Below are 24,764 nucleotides of genomic sequence, written 5' to 3'. Positions count from 1 at the left end.
CAGCCAAAACCAGGCCAGGGGCAGACTGTAGAACAGACCATGAACTGCTCATAGCAACTTCAGGCTAAAGAAAATAAAAACAACTTCATGAGAGCCAAAATATGACTGTGACTATATTGTTGTTGTTAAGTGTTGTTGAGTCAGTTCTGACTCAAAGTGACCCAGTATAGGGTTTCCAAAGAGCAGTTGGTGGGTTTGAGCGGCCAACCCTGTGGTTCACAGTTCAGTACTGATACTACAGTATCATACCAGGAGTCCTTTGACTATAGGCTACCTGAATTTGGAGACTATCTCAAGATTTGATGTATTAGACACTAATGACTGAAAATAATTTGAAAACGGTTACGATGGTATATTGGCTGAGAACTGACAGAAACTCAAGCCAGATTCAAAAGAGGGAGTGCTACTAGGGATATCATTGCTGATGTCAGATGGAACTTGGCTAAAAACAGTGCATACCAGAAAGATGTTTACTTGTGCTTGACTGACTATGCAAGGGCTATCGACTACGTGGATCATGAACAACTATGGATAACATTGCAAAGAATGGGTATTCCAGAATACTTCATTGTGCTCATGAAGAACCTGTTCTGAGATCAAAAGGCAGTTGTTAGAACAGAAAAGGGGATTCAGAATGGTTTTAAATTGGGAAAGGTGAGCACCAGGGTTGTATGCTTTTACACTTATTCAATCTGTATGCAAAACAAACAAATAATCTGAGAAACTGGATTATATGAAGAAGAATGTGGCATCAGGATTGGGAAAAGACCTACTAATGACCTGCGATATAACCTTGTTTGCTGAAAGTGAAGAGGACTTAACATACAGATGAAGAGCAAAGACCACAGACTTCAGAAAAAAAATCCTCACAACTCAACAAATAAATCACATCAAAATAAAGAAGTCTTTGAAGTGATCAAAGACTTCATTTTGTTTTGGTTCACAATCAACAATCTTGGAAGTAGCAGTCAAGAAATCAAATGATATATTACATTAGGCAGATCAGCTGCATAGGACCTCTTTCAAGTGTTAGAAAGCAAAGATACCAATTTGAGGACTAATGTGAGCCTTGGTATTTTCAATAGCCTCATAGGCATGTGGAAAGTTGGACAATGAGTAAAATTGTAGAAGAATTGATGTGTTTGAATGATGATGTAGGAGAATATTCAAAGTGCCATGGACTGCCAGAAGAACAAACAAATCTTTTAGAAGAAGTACAGCCAGAATGCTCCTTAGAAGATTTAGCCTCTTGTACTTTGGACATATTATCCAGAGGGACCAATCCCTGGAGAAAGGCCATCATGATTGGAAAAGTGGAAGGTCAGCAAAAAAGAAGACCCCCAATGAGATGGACCGATACGATGGCAGTGGCTTTAAGCGTTAACAACAATTGTGAAGATGGTACAGCGTTTCATTCTGTTGTGCACGGGGCCACTATGAGTTGGAACCGACACTACAGCACCTAATATTTTATAAGAAAACAAAAACACCTGCTGTACACATACAAGGCAACAACTTGAGTCCGTCAACAGATAGGTGCAATGTGGCATTGTGGTTATGAAGTAAAACGAGAGTTCTTGTCTTTGAGAGACTTACAGCATTTACAGGGAAAGCAATAGTGACTGGGACATGATACAAAAAGCTCCAATGTCGGGAAGGAGGGGGACTAAGGAAGGGGAAAAGGACGAAAGGGACCACAACAGGTCATTGTTGAAGCTGAGTGATGGTAGGTAGGATTCATTATGGTGTTCTCAGATTCTGCATGCTTAAAAATTTCCACAATAGCAATTCCAGACCTGAGTATATACTCAAGAGAAATGAAAGCACACAAATGTAGTCACAGAGCTGTTCACAATAGCTAAAAGGTGGAAACAACCGGTGTCTACCAACTGATGATTAATAAATCTATTATGATCCATCCAAACAATGGAATATTACTCAGCAATGAAAAGGAATGAAGTCTTGATACATCCCCCAACGTGAATGAACCTCAAAAACATCATGCTGAATGAGAGAAGGCAGACATAAAAGGCCACACATATTGTATGATTTCCATTAATATGAACTATAACAGGTAAATTCATGAGCTGGAAAGGGAATTAGTGGTTGCTGCTCCTTGGGAACCCTATACAGAATCGGTAGGAGTCAGAATTGACTCGACAGCACGTACCAGTAGGAGCTGAAGGAGAGGGACAGACAGTGACTGCTAAGGAGCACAGGGCTTCCTTTGGCAGGGGATGAAAACGTTAAGAACTTACATAGAGGTGATTACCGAACACCATCATGAATGGATTAAATACCAGTGACGTGTATACTTTAAATGGGTCGGTGTTATGGTCTGTGAATTATAGCACAATTGAATAATATTAGTTTATCAAAAACCACCAAAAACAGTTGCAGCGCAGGGAATTAATAAGGTCCTTCTTGCGATAGTCTTTGTAACTCCCACCACATTAACTGGGTCCTACTCCCTGCAGGACTTCGTAGAACTGCTTTCTGAGGCTACAAGTCTTTATGGAAGCAGACCGCCTCGTCTTTCTCCTGTGGAGTAGCCGGTGAGTTTGAGCTTCCAACCTTTCAATTAGCAACCCAATGTCTAATCCTCGGCACCACCAGGGATCCTTAACGACTGGGTGGTGGTGGTTGTTGTTGTTAGGTGCCATTGAGTGGGTATTAACTCAGAGCTGCCTTTTTCCCCACCGAAGGAAACACTACCTGGTCTGTGCCAACTTCACAGTCATTACTATGCATGAGCCCACTGCTGCTACCACTGTACCAATCCAGCTCATTGGGGGGGAGGTTCTTTTTTTTTGCTGACCGTCCACTTTACCAAGCATGATGTCCTTCTCCAGGGACTGGTCACTCCTGATAACATGTCCAAAGTATGAGAGATGAAGTCTGGTCATCCTGGCTTCTAAGGAGCACTCTGACTGTACTTCTTCCAATACAGGTTTGTTTGTTCTTTTGGCAGCCCATGGTGCTTTTAATATCCTCATCCAACACCATAACTCAAACGCATCAATTCTATGATCTTCCTTATTCATTGTCTAACTTTCACATGCATGTGAGGCTACTGAAAATACCATGACTTGGGTTAGGCACACCTTACGTGCTATCAAGTCTGTTCTGACTCATAGGGACCTTATGCACAACAGAATTAATCAGTACCATCCTCACAATTACTGTTAAGCTTCAGCCCACTGTTGCTGCCACTATGTCAATCCCACCCCCTTGAGGGTCTTTCTCTTTTTCGCCAACCTTCCACTTTACCAAGCATGTCCTTCTCAGAGACTGGTCCTTCCTGACAACACGTCCAAAGTATGTGAGACAGTATTTGCCATCCTTACTTCTAAGAACTATTCAGGCTGCACTTCTTTCAACACAGATTTGTTCGTTTTTCTGGCAATCCTGGTGTGGCATTGTGGGTTAGTGCATCAGACTGTCTGCAAAGTCGTTTGAACGGCAAGGTTGGCAGTTCAAGCTCACCAGCTGCTCCTTGGAAACGCTATACAGGGTCGCTATGGGTCAGAATCGACTTGACAGCACTTAACAACAGCAATGGTATACTTCATATTCTTTGCCAACACCATAATTCAAAGGCATCGATTCTTCTCTGGTCTCCCTTATTCATTATTCAGCTTTTGCATGCACATGAGACGATTGAAAATACCATGGTCAGAAAAACGAACAAATGTCATCTTTGCTTTTTAATTCTTAAAAAAGTAGTCTTTTATAAATTTACCCAATGTAATATGTCATTTGACTCCCTGACTACTCTTTTCCATTGGTGTTGATTGTGGACCCAAGTAAAAAGAAATCTTTGACTTCAATTTTTTCTCTGTATATTGAGACGTTGCTTATTGGCCCAGTCAAGAGGATTTTTGTTTTCTTTATGTAGCGGTGGAATACATATTGAAGGTGGTAGTCTTTTATCTTCATCAGTTAAGTGCTACAAGTTCTCTTTGCTTTCAGGAAGCAAAGCTGTGTTATCTGCATATCATGTTATTTACAAACCTTCCTCCAATCCTGATGCCATGTTCTTCTTCATATAACCCAGTTTCTTGGATTATTTGCTCAGCATTGACTAAATACAATCTCAGTTTCTGATTTTAAACCACACAGTATCTCCTTGTTCCATTCTAACGATTGTCTCTTGGTCTATGCACACGTTCTGTATGTGCACAATCAAGTGTTCTAGAATTCCCATTTTCTCAATGTTATCCATAATTTGTTATGATTCACACAGTTGCATGCCTCTGCAGAATCAATAAAACACAAGTAAATATCTTTCTGGAGTCCTGGTATGGTGCTGTGGGATAACACACTGGACCACGAGGTCAGTTTGAACCGCAAGGTCGGGGGGTTCAAATTCAATAGCTGTTCCTCAGAAACCCTATACAGGGTCTCTCTGAGTTGGAATGACTCAAAGGCACTTACGGATAACGACAAACATCTTTCTGGTATTCTTTGCTCTCCAACCAAAATCCAACTAATGTCAGCAATGACATCCCTTGTTCCAAACCCTCTTCTGAATCTCCCAATCTGTGATCATTTCTATACCCAGTCCTAAACTCAGAGCTGGGGACCACTGTCACCTAGCTCTGACCACCTGAACTGAGTCTTCAGGGGGTCCTCAGATTCAGCACGGGACTGAGTACAATGGGAGTGGGGGACAAGGCAGATATGGGCCTCACTCAAGAGATAAGAGCCTGGGGATGGTCATTTGGAACCACCTGAGGGACAGTCCAGGCCAGGAAATTAGGAAATAGCATTTCCAACCCCCCTGACGCAGTTGGGCTGCGCTTGGGTTAGCAGGCCCCCCTTTAAATCTTAAGCCAAAAACATCCCTTGAAGTTTTCTTTAAACCAGACAACACACCAATAAGGGGAAGTGAGGGAAAAACAGCAATGAAGTGGTGAGCTAAGCCCTACAACGTTCAATAGACTCCTGTGAACCTGGATGGAGACCTGGTGGGCCAGCAGTGTGGCAAGACCTGAGGATGCGTAAGGCCCAGTCAGTGACATGGCCACAGAGGCTTAGAGTGGATTGTGAAGCGTCCAGCTTATAAGAAGAAAGGGCATATGCACAAGAACACCCACACTTGCAGGTAATACCCACTTGACCTAGCTTCAATGACTGGATGATCAGAGCTCAACCAAAAGTAGAAAGAAGAGGAAAAAAAAAAAAGAGTAATCTGATACAATTTGATGAACTTGACCTCCACCTATGGATGCAGTAGCTCAAAAGAGGGAATCAATTTTCACAGCAAGGATCATTCCCACCTGCTCCATACACAGAGTAGACAAGAATGGGCAACTTGGACATTGGCTACCCAAAATGGGGGGGCTAGAAAGGCAAGAAGTGACTGGCTTACAAGCTTTCAAGAGGGAACCTAGATCCAGAGGGCGTGGAGGAAGGTAGAATCTCCAGTGAGTTGTATCCAATCTGTGTAGGTGGGGTGGATGAAAGGAAATGGGGATAGGTCTCTTGCGATACATTAGTGAATAATTGTTATTAAGACTAATTGTGAGGGATGTAAATGTAAAGGTAGATGTTTTGTAGCAAGGAGGGGAGTGATTAACTTTGCAGTCTAGGAACGGAGGTCCCTGGGACCATCAAGGGAGAAGAGCGGTGATGCCTGAGATGGAAGCAGAGACGATGCCTACCCAGAGAAGCAATGATGCTTGAGATGGAGGCTGAGACGATGACGTAGAGAGATGGAGCAGCTGGGGACTTTAGACAGAGAGGGAGAGGGGATGTGTGCTGAAGACCAAGGGGCAGGCTTGTAGTGTATACCCTTTGGTTGGTTGATGATGCATGGAGGGGATTGTAACCATAGCAATGAAACGATATACGACAGGATGAATGTAAAACTAATGTTCTCCCATGTAAACTGTCACATAATTCACAATATTTTTTAAAAATAAAAATAAAAAAAGAGCAAGGTTCAGAAAAAAAACACACACAAGACAACACAGACCAAATCCAATTCTGACTCACAGTGACCTCATAAACCAGAATAGAACTGTCCCATAGGGTGGAATTTCCAACGTGAATATCAAAACCAACCAACCAACCAAATCCATTGCCAAGTCATTTCCAACAGTATAACAGAACAGAGTACAACTGCCTCATAGGGAGGGTTTCCAGGGCTGTAAATATTGACAGAAGCAGACAGTCACATCTTTCTACTTCACACAGGCTGATGGGTTCACATCGCTGACCTTTCCATTAGAAGCTGAACACTTAACCACTGCACTACCAGGGCTCCTGAAACCAAACAAACAAATAAAATTGTGCTTTGAGCACTGAGTTCTTTTAAGATCTGACGTTGTTGTTGTTAAGTACTGTTGAGTTGATTCCCACATGGGCTCAAACTGACAGCATCTTGAAAGGTTAGAGGAGCAAGTGGAAGGCTAACTGTTGCACAGCATTAGGCCTGGTAACCAACCACAATGAATTGCACGTGTAACGTTCTGCTGGGGATATTTTAACAACAACAACAAAAGATAAAAAGAAAGAAAACGGTCCCATCTCATGCTCTCCCCACCCCCGATCCTGGCACCTACCTCGTTCTCAAGGGCTTCACCTCTACCCCACCTACTCCCTGCGACGTCCTGCTTCTGTTCTCCAAACAGCAGCCAGAGGGAACCTCAAACTCACACAAACCCAACACACACCCTTCTATGGCTCCCAACTCTCCAAACAAAACCCAGACTCCGGGGTTGTCAAGAATCCGGGCCCATTCCACGGCGGTTCACAAGACCTCTTCCTAGTGAGACATTGTACATGTATTTGCTTGCACTGTCTATCTCCTTCCCCCAATGCAATTTAGCCTCCATGACAGTTGGAATCACAATCCGTTTTGCTACCCACCGTCCCCTCCCTTTCTACCCCGTTCCTAGGAGAGGCCAGACACGCAATACACGGGTACTGAATAAATAAAAAGAAAGCGAAGACAACGAACTGGGGAATTTTGTCCCCGGCGGTTTCTGTAACATGCTTTCATTCCCCAAAATCAAATCTCCACGGCTTGCGTGAGCTAAAGCTCGACCCCGCGGCGCCCAAGTCCCTGCGCGCAAAGGGCCCTTAGCGCCTCACCGGCTCTCTACGTCCACGTGGGGAACGGGCGTACTAGCAGCAGTCACGGCGAAGCCTGGCCCCTATCAGCCGCCGTACACGCGCAGGCGCGCTGGACCACCTTGCGCTCTCTCTTCAGGCCCGCGCACCGCTCTCGGGTTGATAGAGAGCAACTACAAGCTCAGGTAAAGCCAAGAAGGCCGTCTGATGTACGTCGGAGGGAATCTTTGCTGCCTTTTTCAGGTTACTTTTCCAGGGTCGTTTCCCCCCCGGCTACGAAAAATTTCGCCCAAATAAGGGGCAGCGCGCCTGCGCGACATTGCCAGGCGTCGGTTTGCGACTGCGCGGCAGACCCGCCGGCGACCTGTGCATGCGCAGTAGGGACCCAGAGGCAACTTGCGCCTGCGCGTCTTGGCGCTGCGGAGACCGTTGACTCATTTGCATGTCTCCGCCTCACGGCGGCGGCGACGGCGACAGAGTGAAGGGTCTGAGGCGGCGGTAGTTAGGTCGGCTCCGCGCGCGGTGGGCTCGGGGTGAGGCCCGGGGCAGTGTCGTCCTCGGGTGGACGTGGGGCGGGCGACTCGGCCCCTGAGCCTGGTACCCGCGGTGGCACCGCGGCGTCGACCCTTGGGCTGGCGGCGGCCGCGTCTGGGCCGGGTAGCGGCTGCGGCCTTCCGGGCCTGGCGCTCCCTTTTTGGGCCTTCGGAGGGCGGAGACGGCCGGCCACTCCTGGGGTGCTTTGTTAGCTATCTGGTTCATTCATTCTGCGGGGCCCGGGGCGGCAGTCGCCGTAAGGGGTGGGGCGGTAACGGCGGCCTGGCGCCCATTTTACAGATGGGGAAACTGAGGCACGGGAAGGTCAGGTTTCTTGCCTAGGGAAGGCCAGATCCAAGATTTGAATTCAGGCTCTCTGCCTCGGAGGTTCTACCCTTGGCTAACAGAGAGCATGGTGGGCTCCGGGGAAAGGGTCGAGGAGGAGGAGACCCGAGGTCATGGTTATGAGGTTAAAAAGGCAGTATCTAGCGGTTTAAGGACGCACGCAGCCACTTCGGTCTTGAGTGGCTTTTTGGTCACCAGGCTCTGTTCCTGCGGCCTGACGGTGGGTGGGTTTCTTACAAAAAGAAAAAACAACCTGAACCTGTTGCCCTTGAGTCAATTCTGACTCGGGTGGCCCTACGCAAAACCGAGCACCCTGGATTTTCTAGGCTGTGATCTTTCTGAAAGGAAATCTGGTGGTACAATTGGTGCTCTACAGCTAGGGGAAAGTTTGGCAGTGCAAACCAGGGCTTCAAACCGGTTTGTTCCAGTCGGACATCCCCTGCTTAGAATTTGCTTTTTCACCCCAGATACAGTGAATCCGAATCTATAGTTTAATAAGGTACCCAGGTGATTTGTATTGTTAAGTGCACTCAAGTTGGTTCTGACTCAACGGTGACTCCTGTATAGGGTTTCTGAGGAGCGGCTTGGTGAGCTTCCACTGTGCACCCTGTGGTTCAAACTTCAAACCAACGTGATTCTTACATGTACATAAAATGTCATTTTGTGCAGGCTGAGGGACCTGAGTGGAGCAAGTGCTTGACCACTACCGAAAAGATTGGACATTTGAATCCACCTAGTAAGATCAGCCTGGTGTGGTGCTGTAGGATAAGCACTGGACTGCAAGGTCAGTTTGAACCACAAGGTTTGTGGTTAAGACCTATCAGCTGGTCCTGGGAAACCCTATACAGGGTCGCTATGAGTTGGAACCAACTTGATGACGCTTAACAACTTAAGTAAATTCAGCAGTTGGAATCTACCAGCTGCTGGGCTGGAGAAAGATGAGGCTTTCTCCTCCCGTGAAGATTTATAGTCTCAGAAACCCTATACAGGGTTGCTGTGGGTCAGAATCAAATTGACGGCACTTCACAATAACAACCGTGCATTTGTCGAAGAAAGGCCTGGTCAGGGAATGAGCCAGGGTAGACACTGGCTGTCCTAATTGTCACTAATCCAGGGTTCTTCCACTCATGGAGAGGTGGTGGGAGGTCAGCTCTTGGACCTTCTTTTTTTTTTTCCTCTTGGACCATTTTGATGTGGTAATATAACCAGGATGTCTTTGCTGAGTTACATTCCCACGCTTTCCACTATATGTCCCGCTCTTCTCACAGGACCTCTCTTAATGGACTGAAGAAATGAGCTCAGAGAAGAAAATCATTTGTCCAAGATCACTTTCTGCTCCTCAAATGGCTCACACCTGAGGGTTTCCTGAGGGCCGAGGCACTCTCTAGAAGAGTCCAGCCTGTCCTCCTGAATTATCTTGCTGCATTATTGCCTTGTCTCTGAGGTAAGCATTTGTGGTCATTCTCAGTGCCTTTCCCCCACCCCACACTACAGGTCACAGAAGTATGGCAGCAAGGCGGATTGTGCAGGAGACTATTGATGCTGTCTTCCAAGAAAAAGCTAAGCGATATCATTTGGACCCCAGTGCTGAGGCTGTAGGTGAAACTCTTCAGTTTAAAGCTCAAGGTAAATTAAAGTGTGTTTTGAGGAAGACATCTGGATCCATGCAAGAGGAATTCAGTGCCTTGGGCAAACTATGATTCCCCGCTGGTCATTACTTTTCCTGTTTGTTAAAGAGAGATACAGTTTTCTCTGGGCCTACCTGTTAAATCACTGTGCAGACAGAGATATTGTTATTATATGGAGTTTCTGGAGAACTGATTCATTCATAGCTATCTGGTTCATTCATTCTGCGGGGCCCGGGGCGGCAGTCACCGGAAGGGGTGGGGCGGTAACGGCGGCCTGGCGCCCATTTTACAGATGGGGAAACTGAGGCACGGGAAGGTCAGGTTTCTTGCCTAGGGAAGGCCAGATCCAAGGTGGGCCTCCTTCCCCCACCTTAAGATGAGTCCTAGAATCAATCTGACCCACTGTCACTGCCCCACTTCCAGTTCTGCCCAGGTCTTGTTTCTCCTCACATCTCCCCTCCACTTACTGTCCCACAGAGCTATATGTCAGTTTCACTGTCAGTGAAGTGGGGCTCTCTGTGGCAGGGTTAGATCCTCAGATAGCACAGGAACAGTCAGGTAACTAGTGTGTTCTGTGGTTCAAATCAAGCAGAGCTGCTGAGCAGACCCTGCCTGAAAATGGTCCCTGGAAACCTTGGCATAATGTGCCAGCAAAGTCAAACAGTACCCACACATCCCTTAGCAGGACAGCACCGAAGCTCTTCATCAGGCACAAGACCCTTGAATTCTGTTTTCTGCCCCATATTTCACATGCCAGAGCTCCCTGCTTCACCTGGTTAAACCCTCAGACACGAGACCTGGTTCAGACCTGCCTCTCCCTAGAAGCCTCCCCAAGTTTCCTGGCTGAATTGCATCTCCTAGTACAGTGTGTGTATTCCTCAGCTGATGGCCTGGGGTAGGGTAGCTCCACAGGCTGCATGAGTTGACCCAGCTCTTGGCTGGAGAAGAGAGGAGTGTTGGGTGAGTGAGCGAGTGCCTGGCACTGAGAGAACAGTCCCTATTCACTTTGAACCTGGGGAAACAGACTCAGAGATTGTTTTTAGATTCTGAAATTTCAGATGTTACGTGAGCAATGAACAAAAACATTATCATTATAAGAAACTTGTACAATTAATTAGGAAGGAAGTGTAAAAGGCCTCTTAACTATGTCCCTTTAACCCCTTATAGGTAATTGTCCTTGATTTTTTTTGTGCGCATTTTTCCGTGTTTAGAAATATAATTCTAGATTAATATATAGTTTATGAATATTTAGATCTTGGTTTTTCATCATTTAGAGAATCAAATGCCAAAAACACAGCAATCTCTAGAAAAATTTGAGTGGAGAGAAGAACTAGAAATCCAGATAAGACTGGGTTGTTCTGGAACCATCTCTACCCACAGAACTGAACTTCTCTGCTTCCTTGTAAACCAGGGAATTTGTCAAATCTTGTGCCAAACCCAGCCACTATTCCCTGTAATGGTACCACCCAAACCATGCCCAGTCCTAGTAGTCACTGCCTGGGTGACTACTTGTCACGGTGGTCTCCACATGGACTTTTGCGTTCACTTTGCCCCTGCTATCTCTTCTCTTCAGAACCCTACAGGGACCTTCTGTCTCATTTGGAGTGAACTACAGGGTCCATTGGGATGTCTTCTCCCATCACAGTTCTTTGGCTTTATTCCCACATGTTAGAATCATCTGGGGACCTTCACAAGTCAGGGTGCCAGGTAATAGCACAACTTGGGAACCTTCTACCTACTCTTGGCTCCTCATTTGCTCTATGTCCCACTTGAAAGCTTGCTGCCTGCAGGCTACCTATAGCTATGCAGCCTAGCACCCCATTCCCTGAAACTGCTGTTCACACATTGGCAGAGCAGCTATCCCTGAGCAGCTCTGCACTGTACAAAGGTGGTGCTTGTCAACTGCCCCCACAATTATCATTTTTCCTTTCCCTTGTCTGTCCCACCTCACCTCTCCTTATCCCCTCTTTGCTTGCTGGCCTGCCTGCTCATCCCTGGCACTCACTCCTGATATATTTGTGGTCATTGTTTGGCCTCCACTACCAAACAGTCCCAGGAGAACAGGGTTCACTATGTGGTCTCCCTGGTGTAATTGCATGCTGAGAGCAGTGCATAAAGTTCATGCTTAGTAAAGAGTGGTGACAGGGAAGCCGGGCTCTGGCTTCTGTGGCCTCTCTGGTTCAGCATGACCTCACAACATCTCTCTCTCCCTTTATTTTTCATTCAGTTTATTTTTTTTTAAGTAAGTAATAGATTCTGGTTGAACAGCCAGTTAAAAAGTATTCAGTGGTAAATCGCCCTTGGTTCCCACACACCACAGTTCATGTGAGCTCCTGGCTTCTCTTATGGATCAACAAATGGCAGATTTGCATTCCAGTGTTCTCTTTCTGCACGGAGGACAGGAAGCACATACTGTTCCCTTTTTACCATGGCTCCCTTGGATGGAGCTTCTTAGCTTTTGCCTTCTCCATACCTTGCTACAGCCTTGTTGCTCAGTTCTGGAGAGAGGACTAATGGGCCCTGCAAACCTTTCTAGGCAAGATGTCTGCCACCCTGAGTTAGATAGGGGTGAGGGGTCAGCTATGGCATGGCCTCACTGCAGACTGGTCAGGCATGTTTCCTGCAAAGAAACGAGGACAGATGGTTACCATTGAACTTGAGACAGAAGCAAAAATAAACCTTCCAATCATAGTAAAAGATGTCTAGGTAACAGGACTAAACATCATTCATTCCCTGAGTCTAAAAGGGTTTGTCACCCTATGTTCCTTCAGGACAAGGAAGGGGGTCTGAAGGTATGAGGAGGTTAGAGGCTGTGGCTAGAGGCAAGACAGGCTCAGTGCTTCTAGTCTTCTGCTTTCCTAAGTGACAAATCCAGGTTTTTAAGCAAAGCAAGCATATGTTGATGATTAAAAAAAAGTAAGTTTGTAAAAAACACTGTAACCTCGGAGTACTGTTGCCTGGTGGTCCACATGTAGAGCCTCCATCTGAGTGTCGTGTGTGTTTCTCTTTGACTTGTGTGTTTCAGATCTTTTGAGAGCTGTCCCACGACCCAGAGCAGAGATGTATGACGACATTCACAGCGAGGCTAGGTACTCACTCAGCAGGTCGGTAGCCCATTCTCGGGACACTGGTAGAGAAGGCCTGAGAGGAGATGTATTTCCAGGTCCTTCCTTTAGATCCAGCACCCCGTCTGTGAGTGACGATACTTTCTTTCACAAAGACATGGACTTTTCTCACCCTGACTCTCGTGACCAGGTCTTTGGCCACCGGAAATTGGGGCATTTCCAATCTCAGGACTGGAAGCTTGCGCTCCGTGGCTCTTGGGAACAAGACTTTGGCCATCCAGTTTCTCAAGAATCCTCTTGGTCACAGGAGTATACTTTTGGCCCTTCAATACTAGGGGACTTTGGCGCCTCTAGGCTTATTGATAAGGAGTATTTGGAAAAGGAGAGTCAAGATTATGATTTGGATCGTCCAGGTGAAGCAGACTCTGTGCGCCGGGGCAGTGGCCAGGCACAGGGCAGAGGCCGTGGTCTCAGTATTATTGACCAGGAAAGTGCTCTCTTAGGGAAGGGGGAGACTCAGGCCTTACTTAAGGCCAAAGGGGATGTGGGGAAACTTGTCACACTAAGAAATGTGAGCACGAAGAAAACACCTGCTTTAAATCTTATTACTTCCAAAACTCAGGCAACTAATCAGATGCAGAAAACTGCCCTGAGTTCTGATGTAACCCTTGGAACCAACCCAGGGACAGAAGATATCCAGTTTTCTGTGCAGAAGATCCCCTTGGGGTTGGATTTGAAGAACGTCCGGCTCCCCAGAAGAAAGATGAACTTTGACATTGTAGATAAGTCAGATGTCTTTTCAAGGTTTGGGGTAGAAATCATCAAATGGGCAGGATTCCACACCATAAAAGATGATGTTAAATTTTCTCAACTTTTTCAGACTCTCTTTGAGCTTGAAACTGAAACCTGTGCTAAAATGCTTGCCTCATTCAAATGCTCCTTAAAACCAGAGCACAGAGATTTTTGCTTTTTTACTATCAAATTTTTAAAGCACTCTGCTTTGAAAACGCCCAGAGTTGATAATGAGCTTTTAAACCTGCTTTTAGACAAAGGTGCTGTGAAAACCAAAAATTGTTTTTTTGAAGTCATAAAGCCCTTTGACAAATACATCATGAGGCTCCAAGACCGGCTTCTGAAAAGTGTCACCCCTCTGCTCATGGCCTGCAATGCCTATGAGCTCAGTGTCAAGATGAAGACTCTAAGCAACCCCCTGGACTTGGCCATTGCCCTGGAGACCACCAACTCTCTCTGCCGCAAATCCTTGGCCCTTCTGGGACAGACGTTTTCCTTGGCCTCTTCTTTCCGGCAGGAGAAAATCTTAGAAGCCGTTGGCCTCCAAGATATAGCTCCCTCTCCTGCTGCTTTTCCAAACTTTGAGGACTCCACTTTGTTTGGAAGAGAGTATATAGACCATCTGAAGGCCTGGCTGATTACCAGTGGGTACCCACTCCAGATTAGGAAGGTTGTACCTGAACCAATGCAAGAAGAGGAGAAGACAACTTCCATCAAACCTGGCATTCAGACCAAGGCCCCAAGTGACCTGAGTGATGGTAAGGAAGGAAAGGTCTATTTGTTGTGGCTTGTTTGTTTTTCTGTTTTTTCGGACGTGTCTCTTACTCCCTTAAGAATTTTACCCAGGTGAGAAACTCTGTAAGCACCTGAAAACAAGTCAGGATTTTAGTAGGTAACTCACTTGGGTCAGTATAGTTAGTTCCCAGTGACATCTTACTTTTGGTGTGGTGCTGTAGGATTAGCACTGGACTACAAATCACAAGGTTGGCAGTTCAAACCCACCAGCTGCTCCTTGGAAACCTTATACAGGGTTGCTATGAGTTGGAACTGACTCGATGGCACTTAACAACAACAATCAGTAGTAAGTACGCTTTGTTCCGTATCGTCGAGTCTATTCCAATTCACAGCAACCCTATATGGGGTTTCCGAGGAGCAGCTGTTGGGTTTGAACCACTGACCTTGCTGCTGGCAGTCCAGTGCTTATCTTACAACACCACATCAGGACTCCACGCAGTGTTAAAATACACCTGCAAATTTATATGTAACATTTCCAACCCCCAAAGACAGGCCACATTTATAAAGATAATGAAAATGGAAGAAATGAGACATTGGACTTACATCAGAATAGACATACAATAGAGATATTGGGACAGAACTCTTGTCATAAGTTAGGGACTACCTGCATACGTGTCTGCCATCCAATTTAAACAAGTATTGGGAGTCTGTCCCTTCAGAAGTCCTGAGACATTCACTCTTTGAGGGTCTGATTTCTAGCAATAACCTTTGTCAGGAAAAGTGTACTTACATTTGCACAGTGTTTGGTTTTGACTTTTTATTGAATGAAGGTTCATAGAGCACATCATCAGTCTTATCGTTCAACAAATGATACACTTCGTTTCATCTCAATGATTGCAATCCCCTCCATGTAACATCACTTACCTCACTTCCTCCCTGTGATTCATGCTTCCATTCCTCTTTTCACAACCCTTCTGAATTTTGTCTCCTCAGGTAAATGCTGTTCTTTTGATCTTGAATGGTAGGCCATTCTATGGTGTGCATACCTCACTGTATTTGTCCACAGTTTTATCTACAATTTCTCCTTACAGTTTGTAACCTCCTGAAGCCAAGGTTAAGAGCCCTATTCCAATGGGCAGGTTTGACTAGAGGAAGAACACACCCCAGTCATTCGTTCTTCCGAGGAGTCCTCTGAGGAGAAGAATTGTGTAAGCAGCCATACCTGCCCTGGAACTGGCGGGAATGAGAGGCCCTAACTGTCCTGGAGCATCTGAGGCTAGCACAGGGCCATGCAGGCATCAGTTTGCTGACCTGGGTGGTGGAGGCACCTTTCCACCCCCACTCACCCTCGAGTGGGTACACCCAGGAACCAACAAAGCACTGGCTTAGTGTGGGTAGAAGGAGGGAGTCAAAACAGCCTTGCTTCAAGGAGTGGGACTCCCAGTCAGATGTGGCTGATGCTGCTACGAAACATGTCCCTGTCCTTTCTGTCATTTCTCTGCTTCCCCCACAGTGCCCCCAGCCCAAATGGGACAGGCTCATTCTGACAGTAGAGTCCCTCCTCACATGTTCCCCCCCTACCGCCAAGTGGTGGAGGTTGGAGTTAGGGTGACAACAATGCTGAAGCAAGTTGTATCAGGAGGGACTACTCACCACCCTGGAGTCAACCCCATATTGTGCAGTACTGTGATATGACCCTTAAAATCAGATGACCAGGTGCTGACAGGTGTGGAAAATGGTCCTGTGATACTGCAGCATTTGCTCTGTCATTTCAGTGACTTAATTATATTAGACTCCAGCACTATTTTACTAGGGCTGTGAAGCCAAGAGGCCAAGATCAAGTTCTACTCTGGGTGGAGCCAGCTGCACATTTTGATGGCTCCTACTAAGGAGCTAGCGTAGTGGTTACAAATTGGGCTGCGAACCTTAAGGTTAGCAGTTTGTAACTACCAGCCATTCCGTGGGAGAAAGATGAGGCTTTCTACTCCTGTAAAGATTTACAGCCTCGGAAACCCTGTACAGGGTCACTATGGGTCGGAACTACTCGAAGGCACTTAACAACAGCAACAACACTACCCATAGGAGAATTCCAGTATGGTGCTGCAGGATAATGTGCTCAACTGCAAGGTCAGTTTGAGCCACAAAGTCGTCGGTTCAAACCTACCAGTTGCTGTTCGGAAACCCTATACGTACAAGGTCACTATGAGTTAGAACCAACTCAACAGCATGCAGCCATCCATGGGGCTGCAAAGAATAATGGGGTAGAGAGGGGCCCTATACTGGATAGCAATCAATGTCAGGGTCACTGCTCCTGATCCATCTTGGTGGGGTTATTTGCTCTGATAAAATTCTTTGGTCATAACTATTTTTTTTTAATTCATTATTAAAATGTGGACAGATTACTAAAGTAACTTTTAATGTAAATTGGGTGAAGGTTTACTGAGCAAATCAATTTTCCATTTAACAATTCGTTCACATTTTGTTTCATGTCATTGATTGCGATCCTCACAATGAAACCTCACTTATCTTCTTTCCTAGGTTTCCCATTTACATTCCTCCTTTCATAATCGTTCTTAACGTTTCCTTGGGTAAATGCTGCCCTGTTGATTTCAAATAGTTGATAGTTAAAAGGAGTGGTGCTCCATGGTGGTATTGTTCCCTTTATAAACCTTTTATTTGGGTGAAAATTGAGCCACAACGGTAAGTTTAGTTCCACACCTGAAAGGTGATTAGGGGCCATAGTTTCAAGAGTTGTACCAGCTTTTATCTGACTATTAAGCCTGCTCTTTTATGATTCTGAGTTTTGTTCCACATTTTTCTCCCACTCTATCCAGGACCTTCTAATGTAGTCTAACCGCACCATCTAGTTCTGGTCTCAGGGTTGTGGAGGCTGTTCACGTGGTCTATTATTAGTACATTGGACTAACTATTTTCATGTATCTTCCATTTTCTTCACTGTTTTGTTCCAGATGGGGGAGACAAATAGTGTTTAAGACCCCAATCACTGCTGACCAAAGTAGAATGTAGAACGCTATGTTTGTAGACTGTGTTATGCCAATTCACTTTAGTGTCGCCTGAGACCTTGATCCTGAGCCACCCAGGCCTGTAACATTTTTATTTTTATTTCTATGACTCCCGAGAACTGTTGGGCCCACATACTCTGTTCACAGGGCTTCCTTCCGTAAGGGTGACTGGAAAGCCAAAAGGCCTCCTCAATTTGAGCCACATCTTCTCTTGTAAAATTATGTAAAACTAAGGTCTATAAAATAAGTACCAACAGAAATATGATTAAAAAATATAGTTTCATTAGGAAAATGCTTGCACTAACACAATTTATGGGAGAAAGATGAGGCTTTCTGCTCCCTCAGAGATTTGCAGCCTCGGAAGATCTTCAAATGCCATCAAGTTGGAGAGCTGACTTGATGGCATTTGACGGTAGTAAACATTACAGTTAAGGGTTGGCCTATGCCTTGTAGAAAGCTTATGTTGACAATCAGCGTGAGCTCGAGCCTCACCCCAAGCTCAACACAGATCTGTGAACCCATCATAGGACACTCGGGAAAATGGCTCCCACTCTGGTAATTTCTCTAGAGTCGTTGGGAAATCAAAGTATGTGCTACGTTTAAACCAGCATATATTTTAAGACTCAGTATTATTGTTTGGGGCTGCAGATGCGTTTCTGCATTGCTGGTGACATTTAAGTAGAACAGTCATTGAAGTAAATTAAACTCACTGTCATTGAGTTGATTCTGACTCATGGGCTCTATACAGGGTTTCTGAGACTGGGTATCTTACGGGAACAAAAAGTCTCATCTTTCTCCCACTGAGTGACTGGTGGGTTTGAATTACCAACCTTGTGATTACCATTCTAGTGCTTACCCTACAATGCCACACACCTTTTAAAAGTATGTTTTATTTTCATACATAAAGCACAATGTTTTTCTGTGAACACCTACCTTGGGAACATTGGCTTTCTTCAAAATTAGAAATTCTTTTGTAAATTAAAATTTTTTTGTGTGAATTGAGGGAAGGTTTATAGACAAGAGCCATCAACTTTACATTCAACAAATCATACACCTTGTCTTATCTCAATGATTATTTTTTGTTGCAAATGGACACAGCAAAACATACTCCAATATAACAATTTCTACAGGTACATTTTGTGTATTTTTCAAGATGTGCAATCATTCTCCCTGTCTTTTTCCAAATAATTCCACCACTGTGTGTGTTGTTTTCCAGATTATAAAACACATGTTCTATCTTTTTAAATTGCGAAGAATATGAAGTCACTGATAAATCTACCCCTCAGTGATAACCTACTATTATCATTCTGGTGTGTTTCTTTCTAAATCTTTATTTTTTTATCTGTGTCCATATTTATGTATGTCACTTCCCACATATGCATTTTATGTCTAGATACAGCTTTATATTTAAATACATTTTCTATCATTGAGGAGCAGCTCTGTTGGCACAGTAATTAAGCTGATTTGGAACCACCAGCTGCAGTTTGGGAGAAAGATGAGGCAGTGTGCTCTGTAAAGATTATAGCATTGGAAACCTTATGGGGTCAATTCTGCTCTGTCCTGTAGGGTCTCTATGAATCAGAATTTACAGTGAGTTTGCTTTGGTTTGGTATTTGGTTATATCTTTGTGTGTTTCCATTAATACTGTATTGTGGGCATTCAGGTTAAATCGTAAATGAAAAATATTAACTGCTACTTGTAGCTATATATGTAGAAATATGTTGTTGTGAAGTGCCCTCAAGTCAGTTCTGACCCATAGTGACCCTGTATAGGGTTTCCAAGGAGCAGCTGGTGAGCTTGAACCACTGGCTTTGTAGACTGGCACATTAACCCACAGTGCCACACCAGGACTAGAAAGTGCTCTGAATCTTCATTATAAGTTTGTGACTATCCCTGTGGTTATGCTGTTAGATCTTTTAGGAGAGTGTTTTGAGTGTTTGGTTTCTAGATTGGAAATACTGCCATCCTTTTCAGTGCTAGTCTCTTGTGAAGAGGGTTCCTACCTGCTGACTGGTCCTATCTTGGACACTTAAGTCTTGGCATTACTACATGGTTTCTGTGTTCCAGCTGTGCCCCAGCGAGCAGGCCGCAAGGTGGTGGAGACCATTGACAAGCTGGTGATGCGCATTGTGGAAGGCAGCCTGTCTCCCAGAGAGAGAGCTGCACTCAAGGAGGATCCTGCTTACTGGTAGGTTTTCACATGCGACAATGACATATCCCTCCCATAGAGCTGGTGGGGGCAGAGGCAGAGTATATGACACTTGGAGTGGTGCAGCTAGAAGAGCATAGCTTTGGGCTACGCTTTAGATAAGGCCAGGCTCCCGGCTCTGACACATCTGCCCAACTATGGGAAGGGTATAGGTCTAGGAGCACATCACACATACCTGGGTCCAATCTCCCATCTCTGCTGGGTCTTTGAGATGGTGGATATGGCTGGCCAGGCCTATCTGGGAACGAGGTGTGCTATAACTGTGAGAGCAGCTACGTGGTTGGGGTGTCACCATCATTGTTAGTGACATACTACTGATGTTCTGTGTCTATGATACTCTCCTTTTGCCTTATTGCCTCTTTTTAGGCATAGGATAGCTTTGGTAAATCACAAATCGGGCTGTGAACCTCAGGGTCAGCATTTCGAAACTACCAGCTGTTTAGTGGAGGTAAGATGAGACAGTCTGCTCCTGTAAAGATTTACAGCCTTGGAAACCCTGTACAGGGTCACTTATGAATTGGAACAGACTCCGCAGCACATAACCACCACCACCACTACTGGGAAAAGAAAAGCAGAATGGGCAGGGGGAATTGCCTGTGTGCCTGCTTTTCACTGACATATTTGTTTGTGCTCTTTATGCTCATGGTAGGGAGTTTTAGTTTTCTGATTTTAATATTTTGATTAAGACTACTTTTTCTAGATTAACTTGGGAATTTGTTTGTATTACATACGTTGCTATTAAGTGCTTCTGAGTCGGTTCCAACTCAGAGCAACCCTGTATAGGGTTTCTGGGGCTTTAAATCTTTGAGAGAGCAGAAAGCCTCATCTTTCTTCCAAGGAGTGGCTAATGGACTCAAACTGCTGACCTTGTGGTTCATAGTCCACTGCTTATCATATGGCACCTCCACACTCCCATTACATATGAGGGGGCTTTAAAAAGTTCTTGGAAAAATGGAATTTAAAGATAATGGAATTTTTCCATGAACTTTTTGAAGCCCCCCCCTATGTAAACATTATATCAAATAGTGGCATTTTCATCCATAACATAGATTAATCAGTTTATTTAAACCCTTCTGCTCTTGTTGGACTTTTTGGAATTCACTTATACAATTAAAAATATATATATTTTTTTTTTTGGTAAAAAATACATATAGTACAACATTTTCCAAATTGCATTTTTTTACACAATTGTGCACTGTTTTAAAGTGCTTCAATGAATAGCTAATGTGCCAAAAGTGGAAAGTTTTGTAGTTCATTAACTTAAAATTTTATATGTGGCATGTGCCCCTTGTAAAAACAGAAGTTTTAAGGCAAAGATAACAATCACTGTGTCATTCAGAATTAAACACAGTTATTAGCATTGGAGACATTTTCCCTCTCACCCTTTTTATCCCCACAGTGTGTGCTCTATATTTGGTGTCCTATGTTTTTCACTTCGCATAATTGTCCTTTCTGTAGACAGACGATTGCATAGTCTTCCAGACCTACTCACCTTATTTTTTAAGTTTTTATTGTGAATTGAGTGATAGTTTACATGGCAGAGCATCAACTTTACATTCATCCTATCGTATTTCATTTCATTGCAATGATTACAATCCCCTCCATGTATCATCACTCAACAGCATTTGCTTCCAGTCCCTTTGTTTGTTTGTTTATATACACCAAAGCACTCAGGAATATATAACCATTCAAACAACCAAAGGGCATACCCTGCAAACCTGCCCCCCGGCCGCCAGCACACAGCCCTTCTCCTTCCTTGAGTCTAGAGTCCCCAGCCTCCACGTCATCATCTCTGCCTTCATCTCTGGCATCGCTGCTTCTCTTCTGGATAGGGTCCTGCACTCTGCTCTTCTCCCTTGATGGATGAACGATCCTTTGAGGATGTTGAGCAGCATCCCTGTCCCTGATGTCAGTAATGCCCCGCATCCTGGCTGTGACAAGAAATATCTCTAGATGATGCCCAGGCCGGGTTGTCCTGGTTGCGACCATCAGCCTATACTAACTACAGTTAGTTACAAGAATATCAGGTCCCATATGAGTGCAGCATTACTACAAAAGATGTGAAGCAAGAGGAACTACAACTAGATGTCCTATAGAGACTTGCCTAGGCTGGTAACTTATGCTTGTTAATTAACAAAGGAAGATTAGCCAAACATCACAGTATGTTTATATTTTTATGAATTTTTTCCTTCTATCTTTCTCTCAGTTTGTTGAAGGTACCTCAGTAGTAGTTTATATTCCTGATCAAGTAGCTCTAATTCTATTTCTGGTGTTAGATTTTCTGCTCTGTTTTTTGGTCACTTGTTTTGAGGCACTCTATCTTCTTAATTCCACCACTCATTTGTCATTTTGTCGTACTGCGGTGACTTGTGTATTGCAGTGATTTCTGGAAGCTTTGCCACTGGTATTTTTAAGTACTAGAAGGATCACCCATGATGGACAGGTCTGAACTTCCAGACAAAGATTAGGAAGAAGGAGAGATAGACTACTGAATATTCAGTCTCTGTAAACCTTATGAGTAGCAGTGGAATACTGTCAGCACCAAATTATTTAAACATGACGAACAACACCAAAATATTAACTGATAACAGTGCCAGAAGGTAAGCCCCTTGGGTTTGCAACTGAGGAAGAGCTGCCTCCTCAAAGTAGAGTCGACTGTGATGGTGCAAATAGAGTACAGCTCTCAGGACCATCATTTGCTGATGGGGCACAACTCAAAATGAAGAGAAACAGCTGTAAATATCCATTAATCATCAGAACATGGAATATATGAAGGTAGGAATCTAGGAAAATTAGAAGTGATAAAAAAATGGAACACATAAACATTGATATCCTGGACATTAGTGAGCTGAAATGGACTAGCATTGACTATTTTGAATCTTGACAGTCACATTGTTTACTATGCCAGAAATGACAAATTGAAGAAGAATGGCATCACATTCATCATCAGAAAGAACATATTAAGGTTTGTCTTGGAAATAGAGCCTTTCTGTGATAGGATAATATCCATAAACCTACAAGGAACAGAACATGGGAACACTGAATGGTTTAAAATTAAGAAAGGTATGCGACAGGGTTGTATTCTTTCACCATACGTATTCAACCTGTATGCTGAGCAGATAATCAGCGAAGCTGGGTTATATGACGAAAAACGTGGCGTCAGGATTGGAGGAAGACTCACTAACAACCTGCAATGTGCAGATGATACAACCTTACTTACTGAAAGTGAAGAGGACTTAAAATACTTACTGGTGAAGCTCATAGACCACAGCCTTTGGTATGGATTATGTCTCAATGTAAAGAACAACAAAAATTCTCACCACTAGACCAATCAACAGCATTCTTATTAACGAAGAAAAGATAGAAGTTTTCAAGGCCTTAATTCTTCTTGGATCAACCATAAACATTAATGGAAGCAGCGGTCAAGAAATCGGACGACATAATGCATTAGGCAGATCTGCTGCATAAGACCTTTTCAAAGTATTGAAGAGCAAAGATGTCAACTTGAAGACTAAGGTACACCTGACTCAAGCCATGGTATTTTCAGTAACCTCATATGCATGCGAAAACAGGGCAGTGAATAAGGAAAACTGTAGAAGAATTGCTGTTTTTGAGTTTTGGTGTTGGAGAATATTGAAAGTACCATGGGCTGCCAAAAGAACCAACAGATCTTTGTTGGAAGAAGTGCAGCCAGAGTGCTCCTTGGAGGCCATGGTGGACAAACTTCATCTCATACTTTGGACATATTGTCAGGAGGGACCAGTCATTGGAGAAAGAAGGATACCATGTTTGGTAAGGTGAATGGTCAGATAAAAAAAGGAAGACCTCCAGCAAGATGGATTGGCAAAGTGGAGCATCAATGGGCTCAAGAGTGGCAACGATTGTGAGGTTGCCCAGGACCGGGCAGTGTTTCCTTCTATTGTGCATAGGGTCCCTATGAGTCGATACTGACTCAATGGCACCTAACAACAACAACAACAAGGAATACTAGTTAATACCATTAATATTCAAATGCACACCAACCAGTAAAGCCAATCATGATATAATTGACGAATTCTTCCAACTTCTTCAGTCTGAAATTGATCAAATGTAATCAAGATGTATTGATAATTATTGGTGATTGGAACGCAAAGGTTGGAAAGGATCATTAGTTGGAAAATATGAATTTGATGATAGAAACAATGCTGGAGGTTGCATGATAGAATTTTGCAAGACCAGTGACTTCAGATAACTATGCACATGGACCTCAGAGATGGAATACACAGAAATCAAATTGACTACATCTGTGAAAAGAGATGGATTGGGGGAAAGCTCTATATCATCAGCCAAAACAAGGCCAGGGACAGACTATGGAATAAACCATCAATTGCATATATGCAAGTTCAGACTGAAGCTGAAGAAAATTAAAACAAGTCCATGAGAGCCAAAATAATGACCTTGAACATATCTCACCTGAGTTTAGAAATCTCATGAAGGGATTTGATGCATTAGACACTAAAGACCGAAGACCAGAAGAGTTGCCAGATGACATCATATAGAAAGAAAGCAAAAGGTCATTAAGAAGACAATAAAGAAGGAAAAGACCAAAATGGATGTCAGAAAAGACTCTGAAACTTGTTTTCCAGTGTAGAGCTGCTAAAGCAAATGGAAGAAATGAGGAGGTACAAAAGCTGAATCGAAAATTTCAAAGGTCAACTTGACAAGACAGAGTCAAGTATTATAATGAAATGTGCAAAGACCTGGAGGTAGAAAACCAAAAGGGAAGACCACACTCAGCACTTTTTAAGCTTAGGGAGCTGAAGAAAAAATATCAAAAGAAGATGGAAGGTAGCAATGAAATGACATATGATAGGATGAATGTAAAATTAATGTTCTCCCAAGTAACCTATCACATAATTCACAATAAAACATTTTGAAAAAAAAAAGATGGGAGGAGTGCACAGTCACTGTATCAAAAAGAAATAGTTGATGTTCAATCATTTCAAGACATAGCATATGGAGAGAACAAACAAGATGGCGGATTGGGTGGAAGTGCCGTAAGGAACTTCGTCAGCAACAACACAGAATACCGAACCAAGCAGACTCAGGACATGGTGCCAGAGCTCTGAACCACATATAAAGGAATATTTAGAAGGTTAGAAGGCTTACAGCTAGGGGAATTTGTAGCAGAAGCAAGAAACCCATTGCCATCTAATTCAAGATGCTCAACTGCTCCCAGAGCCGCCATCTTGGGCGAGACCAAGTAGGGGAAGAATCACAGCAGCCACAGATGCCTGACAAAACTGCAGAGATAAAGGTGTGGACATTCTTTCCTTTTGGTATCTGTTCATTAGTCCCTTGCTATCTGTGCACC

The 24,764-nt window shown here is 44.1% G+C and overlaps 1 protein-coding gene across 1 annotated transcript in view; it reads left to right on the top strand.

The window, feature by feature from the left end:
• The first annotated feature begins 9,464 nt into the window (after window positions 1-9,464).
• Window positions 9,465-24,764, top strand: part of SUGP2 (SURP and G patch domain containing 2) — a 29,334-nt gene continuing 14,034 nt past the window's right edge. Inside the window, exons 1-3 of the mRNA XM_006876315.1 lie at window positions 9,465-9,585; window positions 12,613-14,202; window positions 19,270-19,390. Coding sequence (XP_006876377.1) covers window positions 9,465-9,585; window positions 12,613-14,202; window positions 19,270-19,390 — 1,832 coding nt within the window. The remainder of the gene's footprint in view (window positions 9,586-12,612; window positions 14,203-19,269; window positions 19,391-24,764) is intronic.

This window comes from Chrysochloris asiatica, unplaced genomic scaffold (genome assembly GCF_000296735.1).
Source record: "Chrysochloris asiatica unplaced genomic scaffold, ChrAsi1.0 scaffold00374, whole genome shotgun sequence".
NCBI lineage: Eukaryota > Metazoa > Chordata > Mammalia > Afrosoricida > Chrysochloridae > Chrysochloris > Chrysochloris asiatica.
The sequence above is the reverse complement of the archived record's forward strand: the minus strand, read 5'-3'. Positions and strand labels throughout refer to the sequence as shown.